Source organism: Idiotropiscis lumnitzeri, chromosome 15 (assembly GCF_059441095.1).
Source record: "Idiotropiscis lumnitzeri isolate Australia: NSW breed Sydney's pygmy pipehorse chromosome 15, RoL_Ilum_1.0, whole genome shotgun sequence".
Lineage (NCBI taxonomy): Eukaryota > Metazoa > Chordata > Actinopteri > Syngnathiformes > Syngnathidae > Idiotropiscis > Idiotropiscis lumnitzeri.
The window spans coordinates 911,453-939,206 of NC_142405.1; the positions used below are offsets into that span (position 1 = coordinate 911,453).

At 45.4% G+C, this 27,754-nt stretch overlaps 2 protein-coding genes across 5 annotated transcripts; one reads left to right on the forward strand and one right to left on the reverse strand.

Annotated features, from left to right (window-relative positions):
* Nucleotides 1–34: 34 nt before the first annotated feature.
* On the reverse strand, nucleotides 35–2,078 carry rpl19 (ribosomal protein L19). The gene is made up of 6 exons (XM_088316274.1): nucleotides 1,987–2,078; nucleotides 1,512–1,618; nucleotides 839–961; nucleotides 639–759; nucleotides 302–412; nucleotides 35–227 (listed from the first exon to the last, which is right to left on the reverse strand). Exons 1-6 carry the CDS (start codon nucleotides 1,989–1,991, stop codon nucleotides 104–106), a joined length of 591 nt encoding a protein of 196 aa, XP_088172400.1. The 5' UTR covers nucleotides 1,992–2,078; the 3' UTR covers nucleotides 35–103.
* cacnb1 (calcium voltage-gated channel auxiliary subunit beta 1) lies at nucleotides 636–27,707 on the forward strand. Of its 4 annotated transcripts, none has more exons than XM_088316269.1 (15): nucleotides 636–1,472; nucleotides 3,983–4,218; nucleotides 7,174–7,260; nucleotides 14,265–14,384; nucleotides 14,906–15,028; nucleotides 15,105–15,241; nucleotides 15,344–15,411; nucleotides 16,383–16,543; nucleotides 18,818–18,898; nucleotides 19,477–19,535; nucleotides 19,622–19,731; nucleotides 22,228–22,379; nucleotides 22,961–23,056; nucleotides 23,159–23,344; nucleotides 25,463–27,707. In XM_088316269.1, exons 2-15 carry the CDS (start codon nucleotides 4,129–4,131, stop codon nucleotides 25,964–25,966), a joined length of 1,974 nt encoding a protein of 657 aa, XP_088172395.1. In that variant the 5' UTR covers nucleotides 636–1,472; nucleotides 3,983–4,128; the 3' UTR covers nucleotides 25,967–27,707. The 4 variants fall into 4 exon arrangements, with proteins under 4 accessions (XP_088172395.1, XP_088172391.1, XP_088172392.1 ...); XM_088316265.1 differs by lacking the exon at nucleotides 16,383–16,543 and adding an exon at nucleotides 16,877–16,905; XM_088316266.1 differs by lacking the exons at nucleotides 636–1,472; nucleotides 16,383–16,543 and adding an exon at nucleotides 16,877–16,905 and having other exon boundaries at nucleotides 3,943–4,218.
* Nucleotides 27,708–27,754: the final 47 nt, after the last annotated feature.

A 27,754-nucleotide genomic window follows, 5' to 3' on the forward strand; every position in this document is an offset into this window, starting at 1 on the left:
AGTTCGTGTCAAGTCAAGCAGACCAGGCATGATGTGTCTTTATATACACTTTTTATTTTCAGCGATCCACACACATTTGTAGGCGGGAGACGGCGAGCCCCGATCACTTTTTGCCCTCATCCTCCTTGGACAAGTTCTTGATGATTTCCTCCTTCTTGGCCTGGAGGCGTTCCTCTCTGCGCTTGCGGGCCTCCTTGGTCTTGGTACGGCGGGCCTCGGCTTGATCGCTGCAAAAAAATTTTTTTTTTTCAATTTCAGGTTACCGGTTGAGAATGACGTCAAAGTGAGGCTGCACACGTACGCCAGGAGCTTCTTGCGAGCTTTGTCCGCCTTCAGCTTGTGAATGTGCTCCATGAGGATGCGCTTGTTCTTGAACACGTTACCCTTGGCCCTCAGGTACAAGCTGTGATACCTGAAAAAAAAAAACACCCAGAATTAAACTTTATATTCTAAATTGGTGTTCAGCCCTGCTGTATTGGTGTATCAAATGTGTTCCAAACTTTTAATGTACTTAAAAGTGTGTGGTTGGGAAAAAATGATATATTTTTAAATCCTCCATTGCAGATTTATACTAGAATGTATGGATTGGCTGTAAATCCTATTCAAAAAATCATTGCCAAAATGTCTATTTTTATTACATGTGCCTGTCGATCTTCTTGGATTCCCTGTAGCGGCGCAGCAGGCGACGCAGGATCCTCATGCGGCGCATCCACATGAGCTTTTCGGGCATTCGGGCGTTGGCGGTACCCTTTCTCTTGCCTGTGAAGAGGAAGGCAACATGTCGGGAAAAAAGTCTGCCACAAATTCCCGTGTGCACCGGGCAGTGCATGACACCTACCGATGCCCATGTGCCTGCCCTTGCGGCGCGCTAGCGTGTTCTTGCGGCAGCGGGCCCTTGAGTGGACCGTGACGGGCTTGCGGATAATGAGACCATCCTTCACCAACTTGCGCACCTGCTGGCCTGGAAGGGACAACAAAAGGCAAAGAAGTGAGGAGGACTTGTAGGATAAGTTATACTGAGACTATTTGAAAAGGGCGCCCTCTGTTGTCAAATCTTTGCAGTTGCACATTTTGGTCATTTGACTTCACCTTTTTTTTTTTAGGAAAATAAGTCCATATAGAAACAGAGGCCATCAATTCCTCCTGTGAAAGGTTACCCATAAAAAATGAATTGTTTCAAGAAATGTGTGTCCACACAAAGGCTCTGAAGCACAGTATTAAAACACTCCCACGGGAAGCCACCAAAAACAAGCAGCAACCCACGCGACGCAGACTCAAATATTCTCAAGGAATACCAAGAAAGGAGACATATGAGTGGACTGACGACGAGCTAGAAATTATTTGGAATGAAAGCCCAGATCACCACCAAAGTAAAAACCGTTGACACAGCGATCCAGTTATTGTTGTGGTTGAAGATGTCAGGAACACGCGAGACCTGGAAGTACCGCAACATCAACTGAGGAAAGTTGCATGTAAGTTGTCCGCCCCAATGACATTTAGGTACTACTTACGAGAGTTAGCATTGGCGATCTCGTTTGTCTCGTTGGGGTCGAGCCAGACCTTCTTCTTGCCACAGCGCAGCACGCTGGCGGCGAGCCTCTTCTGGAGCCTGAGCATGCTGCACGACACCGACACGACACACAATTAAATAGCTGCAACATACACGCTTAGTATTTTAAAAAAAAATCTATATCACGACGCGTTTTTAACATGGATTTGGATCTCTGCGAAACTAGCTAATGATGCTCACAAGTAGCTAATGTTGCTAACCGCTAGCCGGGTTGACAACATGGCCTCTCCGGTCGGCTACATCGTGTGACGTGCAGTCACGACAAAACACGCCATGAAGGCATTTGGAGGACAGGTTACAACTTTTGTGACGTAAATGTAACATGTTGCGTTTGAATTGAGTAGCGCATGGTGTAAAAAAATGTGTTTTGGGACAGATTAAATCGGCTATTTGCCTTCTTCCGACGACAGTCCTACCTCATGGCTGCTACTTCGATAGAAAAAGAGCGATTTCTACAACGGGCAGGAATGTACCATTATAGAGGCTAGTCCATCTCAGGCGATGAAAAGGCTTTATTGGAACGCCGATTAAATTTAGCAGCAGTACTGCATAGTTTACGCATAATTAATTTTAATCAAACATAAAACAATAATGTTTAAGTTTATTGATAGGTACACTCATCTTACTTAACAATATCATCATTAAACTCCCCTTGAAACCACGATGGTAACTACCACAGTCGCTCCGGTGCATTGTGGGTCGCCAGGGTGCAGTTTACTCTTATACCACACGAGGGCAATGTTTTGGTGGGTAAAGGCCCAGGAACGATTTTGTAAATTATTCGAATTAAAGCACCAAACCGTTCTATATATAACATTAACATCCGTAAATATTTAATTTGTAGTACCATGGAAGCGCATTGTCTTTACGGAGTACAGCAAACAACCCCCCCCGCCAAAAACACAGGAAAAATATAATTTTTTAAAAAGGTGATACATAAATTAGAATATATATATATATATATACATGTATATATATACACCTCAAATGTTGAAGTATAAATGGTAATCCTTTTTTCCAGTCAATCTCTCACAGATGTATGCTATTCGCACAGGTCTTGGTCCCGTTCTCTACATACAATGCTCCTCATTCTACTGTGTATACTTGATATACTTTCGTAGACTGGCAGCAGTAGCAGGCCACTGCCATGGCAACAGTGCACGCCAGCAGTGTGGGTGCAAACATGCACTCCTTCACCTCAAGTAACCGACAAAATATCCAGCATAATCTCTCTGCAAAGATAAGATGCTAGTCCATTTAATAACCGCACAGGATATGTTATATGGCTGTAAAGAGAGAATTAAACGGTGGCAAAACAAAATGTTAAATGGCTACATACATAATATAGAATAAAAGTGTAATGCAACTTCTACTACTGCGAACGCTAACTAGCATCTATGATGTACTTTAACCCATTACGCAAATGACTGAGAAAAAAATGGTGCAGCAGCATAGGAAGACAGACAATATGACCATAGTCTCACTCACAGTCATATATTCTGTTTTTTGAGGATGGTCACTGAACAAATTAAACTCGTAATATGAGGACACCACTGTATTTTAACACGGATTACTATGATGAAAACGATAATGTGGCTGGTTAAAATAGTGTTTGTTTGATTGTCACCTACGGTAATTAACTTTTGCAAAATGTACAATTCAGTAACACATTTTTACATCCAGTATATCTTTTAGTTACAGGCATACTAATATTGACGGTCTCCCCCTTCAAATCATGAGCTCTGTCCGGCTGGGTGGGGCTGTTGGGCTCTCAGCTGGCTAGAAAAACTTAATCAATGTACACAAACATGACACTGGAAGTTGCTCGAGGCCTTTGAAATAAAAGCATGCAGATGAGCACCCTCCTAGTATTTTTTTTTTCTTAACAATTTTCAAAATACACCAGCATTCGTTTTTGATATGGGATTAAAAAGCATTGTTGAATATTAAATGTAAAGTGGACCCCTGCAAAAAGTACTGGGCCATTATAAATTCATTGGAAAGTTAAATAAAAAATCAACCCCCAAATTCTCTAAAAAACGAGTATTAACCTCCAATACGTTATTTTCCTGGTAAACAGGGGTTGCCCCCTCCCTCTCCAAAAATATGTTTAATTGAAAAATCAGATGACCTAAACGAATAGTTGGTTCCTCAGATCTCAAACTTCAAGTACGCAGGGGTCCCACATACATTAATAATTAAATAAATACAGAAGAAGTGACTTTTAGCTTTCGCGAAAAAATATAAAATTAATAAAATGCAAAAAAATGCCGTAAAGAAACACAAACAAACAGTATTATTACGTTGCACCAATTGAATTTATTTTGAAGGCTACAACCGGATGTTTGTTTGTACTCTTCCGCAAACTTAGCAACACGGTGCTTCCTCCGCTTCCTCCGCTCTCGTCCGCAGGCTTGCAGCGAAGGCAGCTGTTGCCATTCCACTCAGCATCAGCCCGGCGAACCCCACTGACACGACAAAGATGAGTCCGTGGACGCCGACGTAAATACTTCCCCGCCTAAAAGACATTCTTTGATCAAGGGCCAAAAGTTAAATCAATGGTACAGAAAAGTAGTATGTCCAGGACGCCTTCCACCTCGACCCAGGAGATCCAAATGGACATGTTCGACCCTCATCCTCAATCACAGGTAAGAACAAGACGAGACTTAAAAAAAACAAAAAACAATCATGATAAGTCACTAGACTACAGCCGTTTTGTTGTTGTTTTGTTAATGAAATGTTGGCGTATGTTTTCCAAAAGAGATTAACAGGTCGTTTGCCACTTACACGTTTGCTTTCAATGAGCTGGTTTGCCCACGAGAAGGCGTTCTATTTGTAAATCAACTTCCAATTTCCTCCCATGTATTAAGATTTCTATGTATTCTGCGCGTTTTTGCGTGATAATTGGTGGTTCATAATCAGCGTTTGCGTACACAGCGATGCGAGGATGTCCATTGGATGTCATGCAAAGCCACGCCTTTGTTGAACTACACACACAACATTGGCCGCCTCACAATTCTGGAAAGTAGACGCAGATGAACGCATTTGATCGGAAAGGAAATAAATGATCACAATCCTCAAGATCGGGAGGGCACTTCATTAGGTACACCTGCACAATCTACTGAGCCAGCCAATAAAACAATAATAATGCTCACGTTTGAAGTTGCGTTTTTATTTCAACACGTTTTGTTACAAGCTCAACCAGGAGAAATAATAACAATAAGTATTTTTTTTTTCAAAGAACAAATGACAATAGTATAACTATAAAACATAGAAATAAAATACTTTAATACAACTGTAGTTAAATGAAGTAAAAATTGTACAAAATACAATAATTACTTATTTAAATGAATCTAACAAGAAAAATGTGGAACAGTTTAATAAAATCCATGTTAATGTTTTTATTAATGCTCGCGCCATTGCAACTGGTGCTACTGCAAAAATCATCAGATTTATTTATTTATTCATTTATTTATTTATTTTCTGTGTTTGTCTGTGTGTGTGTGTTGCTGGGCGATTAAATCAACCGGCCAGTTCATGTTTATGGAGAAAAATGCTGTTAGACTGAAATGAGGTTAGCAGCTCTGTTAGATGCGTGAATAATGAAATCCGTAAATGTTATTTTAAAAAAGAAAATGATTTTGTAAACCTTTAATTGTTTTTACATGAGCCTTTTATATGAGTATCCGTACAGTGCATGTGGACAAATTGAACTGCATAATCTATAATTAGACTGTGCAGAAGTACCTCATATTGTGGCAAATGAGTGTGTGTTGGGTCACTTTTTGTTTCCATGATTGAGAGTATTGATACGGCTAACTTCTCCGTGGTGTCAGTTCACGGCAGCCGCAAATAGGCTCTGCATTTCTTTTTTGGGGGGGCATTGAGCGTGGAACCGCAACACATCACTATCATTTTTTTGTATTTTTTTTGCTGGTGAAAAAGTGGAACAAACACACCCACGCTGAGCACACTCATTGTCTCTCCACATGCGGCGAGAGAAACCAGCGCTTCTAATCATGCCTTCACACCCACTCCTCCCGGCCCCCTCAAAGTTCTCCATGTACCAGGAAACTTGAACTTTAGTCTCAACTTGCATCTGATGCCGTGAAAAAAATGATGGTCTGACACAAAAACAAAATGCACATTTGACTCCTGCAACGTCAGCCGGTCTGAAGATTTTTTGACGGAAAAAAATTTGAAATGTTTATCGCCACTCCCAATGGTGTCGTTTACGGACAATCCAAACGCAGAGACGCCATGTGTGTTTAAAACAACCACTAGCTTACTGCTAACCCTCAATAGCATCAGTGTTGCAGTACTATAATCTTTTCAGTGACACATTGAACACAAATGGCGCACTAACAATATAATATTACTCATATTTTTTTTATCCTCTGAGCCGAATGACTCATATTAGCTGAGAGCTGAGAAAAGCTCAGACAATGAACAATGCTTTATACTGCCCCCGGTGGCCAATTCAATTAATATCGTGTGAGTTTGTTTTATGAAATCCGAGGAGCTCTATACACATTGCAACATTTTTTGTAGTTTTCAATGCATCTTTAAAGTTTGACACGGCTATTTTGTGATCCCCGTCGTCCAGACAATAAAAACGGTAGCAATTATATCTAACTGTGATAAAGCTAATCTCATCGATTTAAAGATGTCCCCCTGGGGCCAGCAAAGGAAGTTTCCCCCGCCAGGCTTCCACTTGAATAAACACCCCTGCTTACTTCCTCTTTAATTATACACTCCTTTTAATCTGGTGGGACATTTCCCAACAAGAATCCCCGGCGCTTCCTGTTGCTGCCATTTGCCTGCCCTTTTTTCTCCTTCCCCACTAAACAGGAGCCTGCTTATCGCTGCATCGCCCCCCGTGGTGCATACAAACTGCGCCCACGAAGCTAAAAATTGAGAGAGAAAAAATTACATTGTAGATTTGAGTCGCATTTAACATTCTAGTTGTCTTTTGGAACGGTTGTTTTAAACGAACAAAAGACTTTCATTGAAAACATGTATTCCACCCAAGTCCTCTTCCTTCCTTCCTATTATGGCGCACCTGTAGAATTGAATGTGGTGGCACATTGTTGGCCGCAAAGCCTGCCCTCTGCAGGTTGGACTGAGAAATTTCTAACATGTGGTTTGATTGCGCTGGTGTGTCCGGTGACGGTAATCCGAGCGCACGTTATGTGAGGCGGTACGTTTTCTTTTGATTCACACGGGAAGACGAAGAACAGGCCGTCTCCCCGCAAACGTGATTAGTCGGCATTGCGTAACCATGGCGATGTGGGCAGGGTGGCCTTCTAATGTAATGAGTGGCCTCTGCCCAACCCGGATAGAACCCATTTGGCAGGGGTCGGCCAATCTGATTAGAGGGTTGCAACAGAACATGAAAAATGAGGAGTCGCCTCAGCTGCTCATGAATTGTGAGCGTGTGTGTGTGTGTGTGTTCCCTTCAGGCTAATGTCGCCTTATCCACGACTCCATCGCATACAGCGGCGGGGGCTTTCAGAACGATCTGTTAAGATAGATGACGATGTAATTGCCAAGCTTTTTTTTTTTTCTTTCAAACCCACAACCGTCCTTCTCTCGTTCCTCAGGGCAAGTACGCCAAGAGGAAGAGCCGCTTCAAGCGCTCCGATGGAAGCACCTCGTCCGACACCACGTCCAACAGCTTCGTCCGACAGGTACCGCCCGTCCCGCTGGGATATTCGGCCCAAACGGCAACGTTGTCTGCGCATCGCACCGATCGCATACCGTGAATGGTTCCTCCGCTCGCTCGAGACTTGGGACCATTTCGTTGTGGTTTATAACAGCACCTGTTGCTTCGTCATGCATCTGATTTCCTGTCCTTTTCATATGGAAAACACGCCTCCATCAAAAAGCTGGTCGGCACCCTATAGCTTTTGTCCATCACGCCTCCAAGCCGGGCCCCGTATTGGCATTATCGTCTCGCACACACCTACGCACGAGCACGCTCATTCAAACACGCGCAGATACACACAATCAACCGTCGGCGGAGCCGGCTGGTACACCGGGGCTTGGTTGCTATGGCAACCAGGCCACTGAATCTCCCCGCGTGCGCAGCCACAGTGGGATGAAGATGCGAGGGAGACGATGTTGAGGATGGCGCTCTGTTTTGGTGCGTGGGCGCCACCGCGGCCTACGTGTTTGCGTAGCCTCGTTGGCGCGTCAAGTTCAACAAAAACACGATGAGGACGACTGTCTGACGCGGACGCTGCTGATGCGTGCTGCGCTTTCCCGGGCAATGACATATCGCGGTTGGAAGGGGATGTGATTTTATTTTTTATTTTTTATTTTTTGTGCTACTGATACACTGATAGTATCGCAATATCCGCATTCATTTTGGGAATATGCTAACTGAAAATGTGCAAAGATTTTGTCGTTCTGAATTGTGGGGACGCAGTATAGCGTTATCACCGTATCAATTTTTTCCAATTTTTGTTGGCCTCGGAAAAATCGTGACCCAGATACATTTATCAGTGACCGGCAAGAGTCTTCTCGACCCCACTACAGTTTAATCCATAATTTGTACCGCTCCCGCGCGCGCTTAGCTAGCTAGCTAGGCCTACACACGAAAAAGCATCTTCCCTGGACGCCGTCATTTATAGAACCGCTCGTTGTGGTCATTTCAATTCTTCAAGGTTTTGTATTTTCTTAGATAAAGCACGGGTATAGAACTCGCAGGATGTGTGTGATGTGTCATGTCGTCTGCGTCAGCTCTGGAAGTCCGTTAGCTTGCGAGCTAGCTGCTGGCTAGCGCCCCTCGTCAAGGCGTGAAAAACCCTGCAAAGACTCGGTGGGATGTAATTCCAGCTAGGCAAGTCTTGAAGCGGATTTATTTTTTGCAGCTCACGTCCTGTTGGGATGTGTGGCCAAACGGTTTTAGACACGGGCGTATTTTGTCGACAGCTGACCGTTGAACGAAGCGTTGTATCAGCGCATTCAGCAGACGCGCTCAGTGTTGCAGGGCTCGCAACATTTTTTGGATGAGGGATCTCAAACGATGGCGTTTTAGAACCGCGGCTCTCGAGGGTTGCGCGGTTCTGCCGTCCGTGGTGACCGAATGATGGTCGATCGCCATTCTTTCATACTCGCCCGCCGACTGTGTTGACATCGGCGACAGGCGGCTGCTGATTGGGGCACACGTTGCCCTCTAGTGGACACAATGGCCCCAAATGACCGGAGCATCGTCTATCTGCTTGCAGGCATCCCTCCTTCAACGACACGTCATCTTTTTGACCAACTTGATTGAGATTCTAAGCTGTAGATTAAGATCTGGACTTTTAAAACTTTAGACCTCCAGTAGAGTAGGACGAGATAATTGGAATTGGACTTGAAACGTCCACTTGGCTATGGAGTTGGACTCAAATGATTTGACTTGACTTAAGAATTGAAATGGACTTGAAGCAAATGAAATGAATTAGAGTCGAGTTGACGAGATGCCTCTTTTAACAACTCGGCCAGATGACTTTGGACTTGGGCCTTAAGACTTGCTCGAGACTTGGAACAAATGACTTTGAACTTGAGTTCGGGTTAGACCTGGACTAAATGAGTATAGGTTTGCTTTAGACTTGGATTCAAGACTCGCTTCGAACGGAACCAAAGGGCGCGGAACCTGACCTTGTTTGAGACCTGGACTAAAATTCTTTTGATCTTTGGATTTGGACTAGAGCAACAAAACAACTTAAGACTTGCTTTTTACTCGGAACAAATGCCTTTCAATTAGAACTGATCTTTGGATTACATGACGGTGGACCTGGCCAAAAGGACTTTGGACTTGGGTATAATCACGAAAGATGTTTGCTTTGGGAACTTCAGTTGAGTTTAGATTGGGACTAAAGGACTTTGGACTTGAAACCAAATTTGGATGAAGAACTGCACTCAATGAATTCTGGCACACGTTGGTCAACAGTAAATGGCTTGGATTTACAACTTGTAACTAAAAACTCCAGACTTGCTTTTGATTCCCGACAAAAGACTTAAGCCGTAAGACTTTGGAATACTTTACTTTCGAATTGCTTCCGATTCGTATCAAAATGTCCCTCGCCTTCAACCAACGGTTTCTTCGTCTGTGGAAGTTGTCCGCAGCCAAAGCGGTCCTGGACGGCGTTGCGTGTGTGTCCATAAGAGATCATCGGCGGCACAGTGAGTGAGCGAGCGAGAGAGGGGAGGGGAGTTTCCCTGGTCACTGCCCCGTCCTATCCCACGTCAGCTGCGGCATTGGATGGCCGACGGCTGCATACCAAGCCGCCTCCTTGGCCTCGGCGCTCTTACGGCCCCGTTCCTGTCGGGCCCGCGGCTAAATATATTTCCCCACTTTGCAAATGTAGCACAAGTCGTGCAACCCGACCCCCCCCCTGCTGGCTCCGGTTCCCTTCCTTTACACAAGGTTCACGTTCCTTTGGCTCGCGGAGGTACACGGGCGAGTGCGGTGGGGTGGGCGCAAACGGCGCAAAGAGAGCGTCTCCTGCTTTTCTCACACACGCTGCGCTCTTTTCTGGATCTCTCGGCTCATGTTCACTCGTCGAGCGAACACACGCATACTAGTGACCACTTCACGGACACACACACACACCCACACAGTCTGTGGAGTCCGGCACTGCCCCCCCGGGTCGGCCGTGGTGAGGAGAGTGTGGCAAAGTAGGCATGGAGAGGACTGAGCGGATTCAACGGCCCGTGGTGGTAAGAAGAATCTTGTCGACTTTTTCTTGGACTGACAGTGTGTGTGTGTGCGTGGGGGTGTGTGTGTGTGGCCAGGCCGTGGCAGGTGCCTTTTTTTTTTTGCTGTGAGATGTTGGAAATGTGAATTGTCCAGCGTAGCACTGCAAGTCCGGGTCAGCGGCTCGCTTTGAAATTCCATTTTGGGACGGTCACAGCTGCTGGGAAGGCTCCGCGTTTTTAATTTAGACTTGCAGTCGCACCGCTTGCGTCCAGCGTCCAGCGTCCAGCGCTATGCGCTATGCGCGCGCACGGACCAGTCAGCTTTCCGGCACAACTTGGTGGCCATTTTAAGGGGACACTTTCCACTTTAGAAAACCAACAAATGTGGACGAAACTTCAGGAATCAAAGTGATAAAAGCATCCAGGACTAAATTTCTTGAGTTGTTCATTGAATCTTTTTGACTTTGAATTTTAGTCGAGGCCATCATGGTCAGTAGTTCTTAATTTTTAATCATAATTATTTGAAGCTCAGTGTGCATTCTTTTCAAGAAAGTTTGAATGACCAAAATGTACTTGATGAAGGTCTTTCTTTTGTTAACAGTGCAAGTCAATTTTATTTTCACGATTCAATAATCGTCCTTTTTGTTTTGCGAATTTGTTATTTTTCTTCCATTATATGAGGACAGTGTTTCAGCTTTAGTTGATGTTATCGCTGCTTAAAAACTTGAAACCCCCAAAATGACACTTTCAGACGTTTTGCACTTGACGGCTTTTTCTTGTTTCTATTTGTGTAAGCTAATTTGGCTTTTTGAAGTCTTCCTAAAAAATATGTGATGTTCGTAAAGAAGTGGTTTTTTTTTCACATTTAATAATCTCGTGAAAAAAAAAGGAAAATACGAGGAAACAAACTTGATGGATGACTCGCATCTTCAGCGATTGCTTTAGGAGATGCTTTCGAGCCTCGAGACTCGAATGAAAGGAATTGAGGTCGGGATCGCGCGCCTTTGGATTTGCTTTCGTTTGGGACCCAAAGACTCGAGACCTTGACTCAAAGACTTTGGATCTGTCTTTCAAGTTTGTCCAAACCACAAGTGGTCCAATCTCTTGACTTTGTACAAGAAGGGAGCAAATATGAAGAGATCGACAGACGTTTCTCTGCTTGACGTTGTGCTTCTTCCCCGAAAGTTCCAGACCAGGCACTCGTCGGGAGCGTCAACTCATTTTTCTTTTGTTGCGAGGTGACGGTGCTTCCCGACCCTCATTAGTCAAAGCGTTTGTCCTTTTGCCACCGTGGCCTCTCCGCTCGGTCTGGCCATCTCCCCTCCCCCCACCGAGTTCTTCAATATCACTGCTAAGGAGGTGCGAACGCATCGCAATGCACGCGACTCGTCTCACAGGCCGCCTCCCCTTTTGCACCATTGGCTCGATTTTGTCGCTTTTCAAGCGCGTTACGCCAGATTTAGTGCAATGGATTTTTTTTCAATCCATCCTCAAATTTCTCATCTCCTCCTCCACACGGATGCGGCTGAGGTGGTTACTATGACACCGCGGGGTCTCAAGCCTGGCGGCGGCCAATGAGGTGGCAGCTGGACGGTCATGTGACTCGCAGCTATTTTGAACGGGGAGCTGTATGCCAAGTGAAGCAAGCGGCTAAATTAGAGACACAGCCCCGGTGACATGAGGGGGGCTAGGGGGTGGGGGGTGGAGGGGATGTAGCTTTTGCTTTAACGGCTGATTGGTTGATTTCTTGTTTGCTTTTGTCTGTTTTGTTTTGTACTTGTCTCGTTTCTTCCTCGCTCATCCCCAAAACATGCATGAAAGGAATGTGAGGGTCGCCCGTTTAGGGCGTCTCTCGGCCAAAGTCGGCTAGCATAGGCTCGAGTTCACCCAAATTTTCCCCCAGAATTTGGGTCCCATTTTGGCATTTTTTTTTTTTTTTGGCATACATTTTTAATGAGCCTCGATGATATTTTTCAGTCGGATGGACTGTGGGAGGGTCTCATGCTGCTCCACTGTAAATTCCAATCTTGAAAACAACTTTACTTATACACAGTCCCCCGTAGGTGGCAGCGATGCATCATTTTTGCTATGAGATCAACCAAGTTTGCGAGTCGGCTGTGAGAAACGGCTGAAATTTGTTCTACTGCTGATTATAAAAGAACTAAAATGGCAGGAGCAAATTCTTTTTTTTTTTTTTGAAATATTATTTGGTGCAAATCTAATCTTCAAACACAATATCCCGTGTGTAATGGCCGTGAGTCTTTTCCAAATTCCAAATGCTTTAAAATGGCCGGCAGTGTTTAATGAGGATAAGCGCTAAAGAAATTAGATTGAGGCACAGCCGCCTCATTATTCATGCTTTTTTTTTTGTTACTCGACTCAACAAGCTGTGTGACTCAAACATTTGTCAGTTATTTCAGACGTCATCCCTGTGCTTTTATTTTGGTACAATTCCCCCCTCCCCGCCTCCAAGGTCAGCCATTAAAATCTCTGTTGAACTTCCCGTGTTGTCGGGATGCTCCCAAAGGATGAGTCAGAGCTGGTCAGCGGAGGCGGCTGGTGCCATCCTCGTTACGTGAGTCGAGATGCAACAGGAAGTGGGGACGGTGTGTGGGTGTGTGTGTGTGTGTGTGGAGCAACACCGGGAATTAGAGTGGCGTCGCCCCGGCAACAGGGAGTGTCTACATGTGAGTCTGCGGAGCGGCACAATGCGACAGGTGGCTGAGCCAGAATCAACACTCTGATGTTTGTCGTTTGCTTGGGAATTGCACAAAGAGAGATGAGGACAGTCATGAAAGGCGGAGCGGGACATTAAACACACACACACACACACTCCTCCAGCATCCCCGTAGCATCCAGCAACCAAATCTTTGTAAAAACCACATTATTTAAGATGAATTTATTTATATTCACATTCATAATGTTGATTTTTTTTTTTTTCAATCTCCCTTTACCACGCATTCCGTGTCCGCATGCAGGTCTGCTATTCAGCGGACTTAAATGTCCAGCTATTACTCAGTTTTGAGGTGTAATTTCACTTTTCACCACAAGGCGGTGAAAAGCATACGGTTGCGTTTAACAGCGTGTACATTTGAAAGAAGAAGAGAAAACAGAAAGTGATGATTTCGGAGGTACCACAGGAAATAGAGCTCAAAACACGGACCTGATAACCTCCAAATTGTTGTGGCGGTGATTGCATGGAAGATGCCGTTTCAAACTTGACACGTGCAGTTGACTTTGCGTCGGGGAATTTGTCCATTGCGGTTGCATATGGCTTGTGTCATCTTTTGTGTTCTCTCACCTCTATTTTGGAGGCCCACACCTCATGACTCACTTGTTCTGCTTGGCGCACTCAGCTGTCGGCGCTCTCGTCAGCACCACCTACAAAGCACCGGGGGAGCTCGAATAAAAATACAAAAAAAAAAGAAGAAGAAAAACCGTGAGAGGTGCTTCTATAAATTGGACTCTTAAACACTCCGTAGTGGAAGTTCCTGCTGCGTAACAACAAAAGTGGGTCGTCGACACGTTTCGGGGTGGGCCGGGGGTCTGCATTATGGTCAGTGGCGTGGAGTCAAGTTACCCGGCATGAAAACTATGCGCTCGCTGGACATTTGATTAGGTACACTTGCACAATCCAATACATGAGCCGCGTCAAAACGCTTTGCCTTTCCAATGGAAGCGCTTTGTTGTTATTCATGCAAATTATTCACGCACAGCTCTTATATTGGCACTCATCAGAGTGTGCCGGCGTACCTAATGAAATGTCCTGTCCTGTTTGTGCGTGCGTGTTCCTGATGGCTTATCTGCATGGCTGACTTTACCTTTTGTCGTGCGGCCAAAGCGCCTCAAATTACAGTGAGTCAGCTTTCAGTTCTTCCAATAATGTGAACGACGATGCCGGCCAATAACGGCCCGTCGTGATCTCGACATTGCCGCGCGAGTAGGCAGGAAAGTGGAAAAGATGGCCACGCGGAACATCCCTCACACGCTTGCGTTTGTGCGTCAGGGCTCGGCCGACTCGTACACGAGCCGGCCGTCCGACTCCGACGTGTCCCTGGAGGAGGATCCCGAGGCCCTCAGGAAGGAGGCGGACAGGCAGGCCCTCGCCACGCTCGAGAAAGCAAAGGTCAGTGGGCCGCTTCATTTTTTTAACCTTCTCTTCTTTCAACCTTTGCCCATTCTGGCATAGGCCTTAAAAGAATCCTTATTGGTTGCTTCCGATTTCAGAGTCTTCTTCGACTGGAAGTCAAGTCAAAATGTTTCCTTAATCAGACGTCCTTTTCGCCTCCACTCGTCTAAACGCGACATTTTGATTCATGTTGCATTTGTGGAATAGCAGAAAAATCCAGCTGTTTTTTCTCCTTCTCAATTGAGCCCTGAGGCACTGAGATGTCATTTTCGCCAATTCAAAATGGCACCAGAGATGCTTAAAAATGGGTCGATTTCTTTATTTCTTTATTTTCCTCTGCCTTATTCGTGTTGCACCAACACAATCAGAATCGGAATACCGTTTTGGGACGAGTGGGGACACATTGAGCACGTTTTTGGAAATGATTTTTGGACGTGAATTCCTCTCCAAGTACGGAGTGTGAGTCATTTTTCTGCTCGTGTCGTTGTCAAAGACTTATTGATTTTTTTTTTGTTCAGACCAAACCCGTCGCGTTTGCCGTGCGGACAAACGTGGGCTACAACCCGGGCCCGAGCGACGACGTTCCCGTGCAAGGCATGGCCATATCCTTTGAAGCCAAAGACTTCCTCCACATCAAAGAGGTTCGTTGGCGCCGTCCCGTGCTCGGCGAGCGTCCGATTAATGCCAGGCTGTTGTTTTTTTTTTTTACGTTTGAAGAAATACAACAACGATTGGTGGATCGGCCGTCTGGTGAAGGAGGGCTGCGAGGTGGGCTTCATCCCCAGCCCGGTCAAGCTGGAGAACACCCGGCTTCTACAGGAGCAGCGGATGAGGCAGAACCGACTCAGCTCCAGGTCGGGAATGCCACAAATTCAAGAAATGAGACGCGCGACAAGCATTTGCTAAACTTCAAATGGTTGCTCAAGCTAACGTACGTCCTTTTTGTTCTTTCTTAGCAAATCCGGAGGAAGCTCCAGTCTGGATGTTGCCACGGGAACGCGCCGGCCTACCCCACCCGGCACAGGTGAGGTCAAGGAAACTTGCGTTCCGGTACTTTTTCATACAAAGCGCATAATCCATCAATCAGTGGATCAGCGGGTTACGAGTTCTAGCGGGGTTCTGTCTGGAAACGGATCTTCCCACCCACAACGACCCCCCCCCCCCCGTCCATTCCTCAAGAACTGCTTTCTTGTCTGTGTCCTGCTCACATCACTCAGCTTTTGTTGCTTGAATGAATTCATGAATTTCCTTTTCCGTTTTCTTAACAGTGGCAATTGTCACACTCAGGCGCAACAATCGCTGAGATTTTGAAAATCTTTGAATGACATGTTTTTTATCGTGCATAATGGCGGCAAAGCCGATGAGAGATCAAATTGCGAGGCTCGATCAGGGAGGGGTGAGATTTCTTACTTTTTTTTGTGCCAAACCTCACCGGAGGGAGGATCGCTTTGAATTTGGAATATATTTTCCTTTGCTTAATGTTATCGCAAATTATCGCTCAACAGATTCAAAGAACAAATCATGCAGCTCAGTCAGCAACGATGTTTGGATATGATAAAAAAAAAAAAAAAGGCTTCATTTGACGACTTGAAATGAACCATCAGCGAAGCTTTTGGGCTCTTCGGAATTTGTGGATAGGGAGTTGTTTGTTTATCTTCAACGACAGCACCTGATCAAAAGACTAGAAATGATTTTGTCTCGACGGTGTCCCGAATGCTTCTTGTGGTCAATTTGTTACCTTCCTCAAGCGTCACTCAGCATTCTTGCAACGTTGCCTTTTCTCGCGACAATCTGACATTTGACTTCCTTACGCTCGTGTCAATGTCATTTCCTTTTTTTTTTTTCTTTTGGTGCTTCCATTCTGATGCATCTCACATCTCACATCTCATCTTCTTTTTTCCTTATTTCTGTCACTGTCTCTGCTCTTTCGCTTCTTTTCCTCTACCGCCCCCCCTCCCTCCGCCAAACACTGCCCCCCCCCCTCGGACCAATCAGCGCACGTGGACATGCCCAGTGTGACCTATGACGTTGACCCCCTGGACCTGGATGCTGAGGAGCTCCCTGAGTCGCAGGGGGACCCTCGCTCCCCCAAGGGCATGTCCGGCAGCGTGACCTCGCCTCAGGCCAACACGCACCGCCTGCCTTTCTTTAAGAAGGTAACACGAGCGAGCAAGTGATGGCACTGGAGTTCGGGAAGGGGTCGTGGATGCTTCTCACCCCTCCCTCCCTTCCACCTGCCTGCATTTGCCCCCCCACACCCCCCAAACACACACGACCTCCGCCCCTCTGCTAATAATTCTTCCAAGATGCCTCCACTAACACCTCACAGCTGCCTGAAACTCTAATAGGAAGGCGCTATAAACTGAACCCCCCCCCCCTCCTCCACTGATGCTAACCTGCCAATAACTAACCATGGTCTTGTTTGTGTGTGTTTTTTTTTTTGTTTTGTTTTTTTTTCTTCTGGCATGTTCTTTGGAATGCTTCCGTAGGCGGTCCAGCTAAACAGAAACAAAAGTCGGTGAGTGCGCTTTTCCTTTCCTAACCGGACTAACATCTTCGTCCTTATCATAGTTATTTCAAAAGTGGACATTTTTGTAGCTCCGCCCCTATTGAAAGTCAACCTTTGTGTTTGGAATCAATTACTCATTCTCTACCCAAACAATAAATGGCGACGCCTCATATGTCACGAGTGAGACGAGAGAGAAAACAAATAATCAAATTATTTTTTTAAAACATTTAAATGCATTAAAGCATATCTTAAGAGTATGACTAATAAGACAATATGAGTTGTGCTTTTTAACGTACGCCTTGGTTCTCATTCTCCCAGTCCTGCAAATACAACAATGAGATCGGTTGAGTTTGAAGTGACGACTGGGCCAAATATGCTTTCAAATGCATCCTTGTCGCCATGGCGACACCGCAGGTGCACGTCCGTTGATGCATCCCAACACGCCTTCATCTCCATTTGTGACGAAAGTGGAAGACGGAGACCTCACATGCAGGAATTTCCCTTTTAAAAAAAAAAAAAACGGACTTGATTACAATCCTGTACATCACCCAGAACGAGGGAAAAGATCAACCTGGACGATTTCTGAACATATTTGAAATATATCAAACACGCCGTTGGATTTTGCAGAAGCGCCGCACTCAATGCCAACGTGGAAATGCACGTAAACGCGCCGGTGGAGCGCAGCGCGTTACTGTGCACCGTACATGACACCGTGCACGGCGCAAACGCTATTAATACACCGCTGTTATGCACACCACTCCGGCCGGCCCACTCCACAACCATTAGGAGCCTTTTCAAATCTGTATTCAGAGCCCCGTGTGGATGCAAAATGAGGCCGAAAGAGATTTCTGAACAGTATTGCGACAGATTGCAAACGTCTTTCGATACAAAGAGGAGGCGTGATGGGAACGCACGTTTGCGGCCGGAGCAGGAGCGAGCGTTTGTCAAGCCAGTCCGGTTGAGGAAAGGCATTTTTGACGAGGGCAAAAAAAAAAAAAACGCTCGTATGGATGAATCATGTTTGTCACGAGTCACGACGTCAGAATAAAGCTTTAAGCGTGGCTCATCGATGCGTGGGCGTCGCCTATCTGGATATGCGTTCAAGGCTCAATGTAGCCCTTTTTTTTTTTTTTTTTCCTTCGCTTCAACGCAGAGTGCAAACACGCTTTTTTTTTTTGTCCACCTGCACAAGTCTTTGAGATCCTCAACTAAAACTTCTGCCTTTGCAGTATTGCCTCGCAAAGTTTAAATGTGTGGGAGGCGTTATCATTTTTTTGGTTGAGTGTGGAATGTATCCGCGTGTTTTGGGAGGGACGTTTAATTTGAGCAATTTGTTTACTTTAAGTCTCGGTGGCATTGTGGGAAAGTGTTCTGGGTCGGTGACTCGACTCTGGCTGGCGTTTGCATGTTCTCCCCGTGCTTGCGTGGGTTTTCTGCGGGTGCTTCAGGTTACGCCCACGTTCCTGAAATATGCATGGAAAGTTCATGAAAGACTCTCGATGGTTGTTTGTGTATTTGTGGCCTGCGATTGTCTGGCGACCCGTTCGGGGTTTATTATTTGAAGAAAGAGAAAATTTGAATTGATTTCAATTTGCACTCCTTTTCACGGCATTGCTGCTCGTAGGCTGGCAATAAATGTAGAAAATATGTCTACAATTTACATTTTTGTGAGTTATTAATAATAAAAAAATGTCTGCAAATTAATTTTTCTTTTCTTCCTGTCTTATGTTGGACCTCCTTCCTTTTAGCCGATGTACTTAATGTTTTGGCCTGTGAGTGTAAAAAAAAAAAAAAAAAAAAGAAGCCGGCTCCCCTGGTACTCGGCGCATAATTACCCAGACCTTAATTAAGTGAGATGGCAGACGGAGGAACTGAAGAAGTGAAAATGGCTCACAGTAAAAGATGTGTGTCGCTTTTCCAGATGGAGCACGTGCCTCCCTATGACGTGGTCCCTTCTATGAGACCCATCATCCTGGTCGGACCGTCGCTCAAAGGCTACGAGGTGAGCTCACTCACGGGACACTTCATTAGGTACGATCCCATTTGGAAAAATCGGCCTCGGCTCTGAAAAGGCTCGGCTCTGATTGACGCTAATTGGATAAAAAAAAAAAGAAAAATCTTCCAGAAGAGCGGAAGCTTCCATAGTTAAAAAAAAAAAAAATAACTGGCACAAACTCCACTTGTCATTTGCATGACACCGTGTGTCCAATTATATTTGTCCCGATACTTTTGGTCCACATAGTTGTTGTAACTGTACGGCCCAATACATTTGTTCCTGTTTGTCCGTGTAAACGTGGACAGAATTATTGAGGCTACGTGAAAGGAAGAAAGCGCATGGTCCAATCTGTTTGGCACATATTTGAAGTATTACATTTGATCAAAAGAATTGGGACATGTTGCACTCATGTGCCCCCGTACTTGGTCCTCCGTTCACGGTTGGAAGGGTACAAGGCATTACATCGTGCCCCAAAACCTTGGCCTCAATATTTGTAGAAGTGCAGTGAGTGTCGGGAAACTTTTTGTGATGAATGTGTCGCAAGCACCTCTTTGAGCACGTCCATATCGACGTGTGCTCTGCAGGTGACCGACATGATGCAAAAGGCTCTCTTTGATTTCCTGAAACACAAGTTCGAGGGGAGGTCAGTCGTCCGTCCGCGGCGCCGGTTCTCTTTTCTTTTTTTTTTTTGTTACTTTCCAAAATCACCCGACTGCCTCCCCGTTGCAGAATATCCATCACGAGGGTGACGGCGGACATCTCGCTGGCCAAGCGCTCAGTCCTCAATAATCCCAGCAAACACACCATCATCGAGCGCTCCAGCACCCGTTCCAGTCTGGGTAAGCCCACCCGACGCGAGCGCATCCTTCAATCCGACTCGTCTTATTCGATGTTGTCTACGCTTATCGAAGAGGCAAACCATTCCATTTGGGAGCAATCCGAAATTTCATGACCTGCAAAAATGTTCCCGGGTGGGCAGAAAATGTGGGAAATTCCGGTCCGTCTCGATGGACATGCGGCACCGCCGATCTCGACGCGAGTCCTCAATTCCGCTAAGCAGAGTCTGGGATCTCCGAGGCGGGTTTTCCTACGTCTGAGTTTGAAGTCGCTGAGGGACTTCGGGGACAGGAGCTCTGGATTGGCCGAAAGGAATAGCGCTCCCCCGTTTTTCAGAAAGTAGAGCGTAAAGTGTGCTTGGTCAACTTTGCTGTCAAGATCTATTTGGTGTTTCAAGAGCATTTTTTGGTGTTGTGGTTGTCCAAGTGTTCAGCTTCGGCAAAATTCTGGAGGCGACATGAGAGTTTGTGTACGGTGCGGAAGGAGAACTGGATTCGGTTCTTATTCCAACCGGTTTCAGTTTGACGGCATTTCCGCTGAAGCTTAGACGCCGCCGTTTTTTGGACAGAATTTTCCAGGCACAGCCGAGCTGAGAGGTCCGATTTGCTGGACTCCGTATTGTCTTGTACTTTTTTTTCCAGAATTTGTGGTTTTGTTGGCGCCATCCGCCCTTCGCTGGGTCCAATTTACTTTATTGAGAAATGAACAGAACCCAAAGTATCCGAAAGCCTTCGGTTGAAGTCCAATTCAAACGGTCCGAACCCTGAATCAGAACCTGACAAAATTGTTCCTCCTGAATTTTCTTCCCAACTTCCTGAGTCTGACTTCTCTTCATCGTGTCTCTCTGCTCTTCTTCGTCCATGTTTCCTCTTCCTCCTCCTTTGGTCCAACCTTCCTCATCATCTTCTTCCTCCTCCACCACCCTCTCTTGAATCAGATGTACTGGGTATGTATGCACCCCCCCCACCCCGCCCCGCCCACCTCCTCCCCCTTTTCCTCCCGACTCTCACCCATCCTCCACATTTTATTTGCCCGTCTGCTTGCCTTGTCTGCTTCGCCTCGTCCTACTTCTCCGTGTGACAGCCTGTGTCGCTTCCAATAAAGACTACCACCCAAAAAAAAAAAAAAAAAAGTGTTATGAAACCAAAAAGCGTATCCGTGGGAGGGCAGAAGGGCCGCTCGCTGCTCTCTTGGAGCGGGAGCCAAACCGGAGTGGCGAGCTGACACGCTCATGCCGCTCTCCACCTTGTGTGAGGGTGGAGGCGCTTTAGATGGTCCTCGTGGAACTTCTGTGGGACGTCCTCAAATAGCGGGCGTGGGGGGTTGTGGGGGTGGGGGAGCGGCGGCGATGGCTTCTCACTTCAATTTGCACCCAATGAGTTTGCGTGCGCGTGGAGGTTAATGGAAACCGGCCTCAATAGCGAGGGCGCCACATTAAAGTCGTTTCCACCGAGTATCGCCGCACCATTCAGTAAATTTTTTTCACAAGACACTTTGGATCGTTCGTCAGTTTCATGACCCCCGCCGACGTACGCTCATACTCACGGACAAGTTGGAGACCAAAAAGAACTTCTGTACGTTGACACAAAAGGCGGCTCGCTGGCTTCTGTTTCTTGAAAACCGGCGTTCTCCGATAGCGCCACTTGGAAACGAGCACTTCCACGGCAACCGAGACGGATCTTTGATAAAACAGATTCAATGCCTTAAATGGTGATTTTAGCGTCCTTATTGACCGCGGTACTTTGAATGTGTAAAGAATGAATCGAAAAGATGATGAGCTCAAGTGTTGACCAAAGTTCACATTTGAAAAGTAAAAAAAAAAATGCCGGCATCATTTGCAAATGAGCCGCGTTTACCGATTTGGAACTGGCACACGTTAGGACATCGAAGTCTTCAATCCATTCCGAAACTCTTAAAAGAAACTAAATGTTTGGTGATAGGCTGTTGTTGCACCAGGAGGAAAATCAACTGACATATTGAGGATATAAAAAGTCTACACACCCCTGTTCAAATGTCACTTGTACGTCACCCTGTTACAAGACTTTAATTGAAATGAATTATATCCGAAAAAGCTGCATTTTGGGGGGGGTGTAGACTTTTTATAGCCATTGTCGTTGCTGCAATGCCCGTTAGCCCTAACACCACTAATCTTCAACTTTTTCTTTTATTCCTTGGCTTCTGTCATGCGTATGAGAACGTGTGCCCATATTATTATGGCATCTCATTCTTCAAGTGCCTCCTTCTGTCATATTTTATTTTTGTTTTGAAAGAAGAGAAAAGCAACATGAGGACTTCCTTAATGTTCCGGAGGCGACAGAATGAGAATGCTGCGCGCTGTTCCATTTCGCTGCGCATAAATGGAACAGAACGTGTGATCTGAGCCCGCTGACGCTGGGTTTTTCTCGCATGATCTCAAACTCACCGAGCGGTTGCAACAAAAGCGCCTTTTTGAGTCTTCCTCGTCATCGGTCGGCTCACCGCTTTCTCTCATGCGTCAGCCGAGGTTCAGAGCGAGATCGAGCGCATCTTCGAGCTGGCCCGCACGCTGCAGCTGGTGGCCCTGGACGCCGACACCATCAACCACCCGTCTCAGCTCGCCAAGACTTCGCTGGCTCCCATCATCGTCTACATCAAGATAGCGTCGCCAAAGGTTTGTGCTGGCAAATACTTTGTTTCGGTCGTCCAATACAACCAGGTAGTTGTCATCAATGCATATTTCTATAAAGTAGAATATTCCGCATAACATTAAATCCACAGTCCTGGTTGTCCGAGATAAAATGCACACGTTTGCCACTCGTAAAGGAACAAATCGAACTAAGTCAAAAGCAACATTTACTGAAAGGGGAAAGCAGCCCCTAAATTTTCTTTACGGTAATCTTTTCTTTGCAGGCTACTGGGGAGTACCATTACTAGGGGGGGGGGCAATACCACAACCCAGAAAACAATCATTTGCTGGCTAATTTATGGTTCAAATCTGTTGACCTTATTATTGGCTTATCAAGTGTTTCGTCAAAGTGAGGTGGGTTAACGCTTCCCCTCTCTGTCTGTGGTATTGCGCCCCCTCCTGTTGGTTATTTGTAATAAAAAAAAATTGGGGTGTTTTTCATTGGATAGTGACAGTGAGGTTTTTTTTTTTGAACAAAGTATTTTGTCATTGTCCAGTCTTTGAATGAGAACATTAAAAATGATTCACACATTTTCACCATTTGTGCGATTGTAAATGGCTCCCAGGTTCTGCAGAGGCTCATCAAATCCCGGGGAAAGTCCCAAGCCAAACACCTCAACGTGCAGATGGTGGCGGCGGACAAGTTGGCTCAGTGCCCCCCCGTAAGTCTTCACCTTTCAGACTTTTTTGATGAAGATCCATCGCTCAAAATTGCATTGCATTGATTCGAGGTCATGCGACGTTGGCATCTCGTGTCTGCACAGGAACTGTTCGACATCATCCTGGACGAGAACCAGCTGGAGGACGCCTGCGAGCACCTGGCCGACTACCTGGAGGCCTACTGGAAGGCCACGCACCCGCCCAGCAGCAACCCGCCCAACCCGCTGCTCAACCGCACCATGGCCACGGCGGCGCTGGCCGCCTCGCCCGAGCCCGTCTCCAACCTGCAGGTACAGGTGCTCACCTCGCTGCGCAGGAATATGGATCTGTGGCCCGACATGGACGGCCACGCCGCCGCCGACGCTAAAGAGGATGAGCACGCCCTCTGAAGTCAGTCCCGCACTCAGACTCTGTGGCCGCCTGAACGCGGGAGGAGGGACGGAACACGTGACCTGCTCAATGAAGACCATCTTCACCTTCAGTGGAAATCCGGAGAAACTCACAAGGCTCCGCCTCCCTCCTCTTTTTCTTTGCGATTTGAGAGCCAACTCCCCTGCCCTCGTTTAGTCAAGACGGTGGCCTTCTTCCTCCGTCAGCCGCTCTGCAGTTTGCCATCCTCCCCCGTTGTTGCCATGGCGCCGACCCTGAAAACAGCAAGTCATGCCTGCCTCCTCCTCAATCGGAAAAGGCGCCCAGTTTGGTCCCGGCTGCTGCTAATAATGCCTCTTAACCAGGAAAAAAAAAACACTAATCCCAAAGTGCAGTTTGATGATGCATCTAACTCTTGCCTGGTTGACTGCTCGATTGGCAATAAAAAAAAAATCCCTTCATCTTTATCAGGTGCTAGGCCAACTTTGACGTTCAAGGGCTACATTTGATTTTTTGAGACGGACTCATATGGGCCAGGTCAAAGTTCAAATGTGTATGAAAATTTTACAATGTCAAAATTCTTTTTCACATTTTTAATTAATGTATTAATAATTAAAGGTGGGATAAGCATTTTTTATTAGATTTTTTTTTATGAAAAGTTCAAATCAACGGTTCCCATTTTTACACATTTAATCAAATATTTAAAATATCAAAAATATGTAACTGATATTTGAGTTTTGCATTTCTATTATTAATTAATATTAAATGACCAATTCTAGGGAAAAAGTTGACCAATTAATAATAGCTTTGATAATGAAAATGTCGTAGTGTTTTTATTTATTTTAATAATTGTTTTATACATTTATTGCAAATAAAAATTCTAAAATGGACCATTTTATTTCGACTTATTTTAATTTATTCATTGTAATTAAGCAAATTCAAATTGGAATTCATTTAATTAGTAACATCAAATATTTTACATACACATTTTAACTTTTTTTGCTCCTCTTTTTTTTTTTAAATATTACCTCATGTACAAATGATTTTTCTTGTCATCAAATATGGCCCTTGAGCGCCAAATGTTTGCCCTGCCCTGAGCACCACAAAAAGCTTGGGCAAAACAAAAATGATATTTTCAAACAGATCTCGCTACGAAATTACCAGCAAATGGTGGAAAAAGAACATTTTTGACATTTAGTCTAACAAAGGTGGCCTACTTGTTGTTTGGTGCCATGACCTCGTTGAGCCAGAGGGTGGCGCAGTTGTCTCGATTAACTGCCCGGGTGTGATTTGGTTTGCTTTGACCACTTTTGTGCATATTTTTATGGACGTTTTGAGCATGTTTACACCAGCACTTTAACCTGCAAATGTATTTAAGTTAGTATATTTAGTTTAGAGTAACGCAATTAGAGTGGAACCTCCAAAGTTGAAACTCATCGGAAATAAGTCAATCATTCTGTTCATGGGTGAGACTGTCGCTATCATAACACAGATATTAACTTCTTTTACATTTTAATTGTCTTAGATTTGTAAAAAAAATGTTCATTCTATGTAATCTAAAAGAGAAAACCAGAAAAAGGCAAATGACTCGGCCCTTAAGAACGCTAAACATGGAGTGGAAACGCTCCACTGACATGCTAAAGGTTAGCATCTGTCGTTTTTGAACAGGAGTCAGAGACATGAACACCAACTTCATTATTTATATTCTACTTACAAATGATTGACTTTTGCATACGTGCGGATGGATTGATGACGTCTCTTTTCATTTCAATAGTGAAAGATGATTTGAGATTTGAATTAAACGTGTAACGCGAGACACCACTCTATCTTGAACAACAAACTTCATTTGAAATCGGAAGAAAATGGGAGCAAACAAATATTTGAAGTTAGCCTCAGGGATGCTACCATTTTTGGAGCGTTCGACTTTGGAGGTTCGGCTGTAAAGTGGAATGCGTTTATTGCTTCCCCGCGACTAACTCCTCACACTGTTTGTCTCTGCATGGTCACTGTGCACGTGGCTCGCCTCTGACTCGCTGCAGGGGTCCAACCTGGTGCACGGCGAGGCCCCCAAGCGGGAGGGCACGGAGTGCGGCGGGAGCGAATACCACGGCGACCTGGGGGGAAAACCTCAGCAGCAACAGCAGTACCTGCGCTCTTCCCGCGGCCAACTTCGAGGGGGCGGCGGCCGCGGCCTATCCCGACAAGACACATTCGACTCGGAGACGCAGGGCAGCCGGGACTCGGCGTACACCGAGGCCGGAGACTCCTGCATGGACATTGAGACCGACCCCTACGAGGAACCTGAGCCTTACGGCGGCGGGGGGGGCAGCCGCCTGCACCTGGCGCAGCATCACGGGCGCCAAGCGTCCTGGGACGACGAGGGAGCCGAGCCGGACCAGGAGAACCTGAACCAGCCGCCGGCGCCCAGTCACGGGCGGGCCAAGTTGAGGGAGCGCTACTGCCAGGAGCCGCTGGACACGGTGGCCAACAAAGGCCGCAACAAGAACCAGGAGGACTGGGGCAGGGGCGTCTACATCCGCTGAGGGGATACGAGAGGAGAAGACGACAAATGTTTACATCCGACAACTACAGTAATCCCCCACTATTTGCAGGAGACCCCCCCAAATTGTTTGTAATGTCAAAAACAGTGGTTGTCCAACTTTTTACAGTAAGTAAGACCTGTAAATAAAAATACTTGTCTTTCCAAGTACCACCACAGTGACCAACATTAAAATATCATAGTGCGGTAGGTTTCATCTGAAAAACGACACAGGTTTTATTCCTAAAGTGCATATTTTACTACTGTGAAATGATGCTCAGTTTGAACATTAACACTCTGTTTCAATCAAACTGTTCTTAAATTTATAATTGCAAAATAAATACAACTGAACAGTACTTAAAAAAAATAGGCCATTGTGACCTAAACTGTGGTTTTCTTTTAGGCACCACTAGAGGGAGCCCACATACCAATTGTGCTACTTTGCAAAATACTGGCCTCGAAATAAAAGCTTAAAATTGGGGGTCCAATCCAAACAGTATCTTCCAAGATGCAGAAAAGTCAAAGGATCCCAGGGACACTTTCGACTCCAAGCAATGATATATTCTTTTTAATTTAAACAGTGGACCCCCGCATACAAATCTTAAAATTCTGCATTTCTACTGGGCATCAATTCTACGCTGGTTTTGAAAAACAACTTAAAAATGGAAAGGCAAGTTCTTTAGGACATTTCCGATTTGCCTTAAGACCTTATTGCAGTTGAGATGAGTTCCGTCAACATATTCTCCTGATGCTCATTCAGCTGAGCTTTGGCGCCATTTGTTGGCATTTTATGGCGTTACAGATAAGTGCGCCAAAATTTGCCAAGTCACTGCAAATAGGTGAGTTTTTCAGGGGAAAAAATGAAATCAAATCTGGATTTGGTAAATTTGCAAATATTGGGGGTTTTCTGTACTTTGCTTTTCCACGTTAATACTGCATGAATGTCACGAGACAGCACGAGGACACTACTTGTTATGATTGTCATCTCCGTCAACTATCAGTAGAATGTGAGGACGTCGTCACGTCTTTCCTCCAAAGTCTTAAACAGGGTCTATATCGCCACTCCAACCCAATATCCACCCCAGTGTGCAGTGTCAGGGTACCTCCACACCTTCCCTTTTTCAAAGTCCACTTCTTATCACCCGGACCTTAAAAGCTGGTGGACAAGTCGCTATATGTTAGATATTTTTTATCGAACCAGTTCTCTCCTCCATGGTAGTTTTCAGTGTGCTGCTCTTGCACCCCCGAGCCCACCATCCTGCCCCCCCCCAAAAAAAAACACAATCCCAAGTGCCGGAAGGTCTCGCCAAGCCATGTCCGCCAAAAGCGCCGCCGCCGTCGTCTTAACTCTTACACTCCTTCTTTGCAGGCCACATGTTGTCTCTTTCTCTAGGTCCAACACATTTGGCTTTTTTTGTGTTATTTATGCTCAGATTTACTTGCTTAATATCACACTCAATTTTTGTCACCGTCCCTCCCTCAGTTCTTTTTTTAAGCACCACTTGTGAGGTTGTGAGAGGCTTTAAACATTAACCGCTCACCCTTCCCGTCTTCAGTTGGATAAATGAATATTGAATAATGTTATTGTTGCGTTCTCGCAATTGTTTAAAAAAAAAGAGGATAATATATGACATAACATGTATCATTGGTGCCTGATTGTAGCTACATTTTTTTTGCTTTTTCTGCCTTTCATTTTTAATCTGTGGATAAATTCGTATTTTAATTAAAAATGTAAGCAGAAAATTCCATGGTGTCATTTTTAATTTTCTTTTTTTTTTTTTTTTTAAAGTAT

What these genes read in the sequence shown, in the direction of transcription:
- rpl19 (XM_088316274.1), bottom strand. An exon ending in GATCGCCAATGCTAACTCTC is followed by an intron (nt 962 to 1,511) that starts GTAAGTAGTACC and finishes TGTCCCTTCCAG; the next exon opens with GCCAGCAGGTGCGCAAGTTG. An exon ending in GCTCGCAAGAAGCTCCTGGC is followed by an intron (nt 228 to 301) that starts GTACGTGTGCAG and finishes ATTTTTTTGCAG; the next exon opens with CGATCAAGCCGAGGCCCGCC.
- cacnb1 (XM_088316269.1), top strand. Translation starts at nt 4,129, where the DNA reads ATGGTACAGAAAAGTAGTATGTCCAGGACGCCTTCCACCTCGACCCAG. An exon ending in CCACGCTCGAGAAAGCAAAG is followed by an intron (nt 14,385 to 14,905) that starts GTCAGTGGGCCG and finishes TTTTTTGTTCAG; the next exon opens with ACCAAACCCGTCGCGTTTGC. An exon ending in AAACACAAGTTCGAGGGGAG is followed by an intron (nt 19,536 to 19,621) that starts GTCAGTCGTCCG and finishes TCCCCGTTGCAG; the next exon opens with AATATCCATCACGAGGGTGA.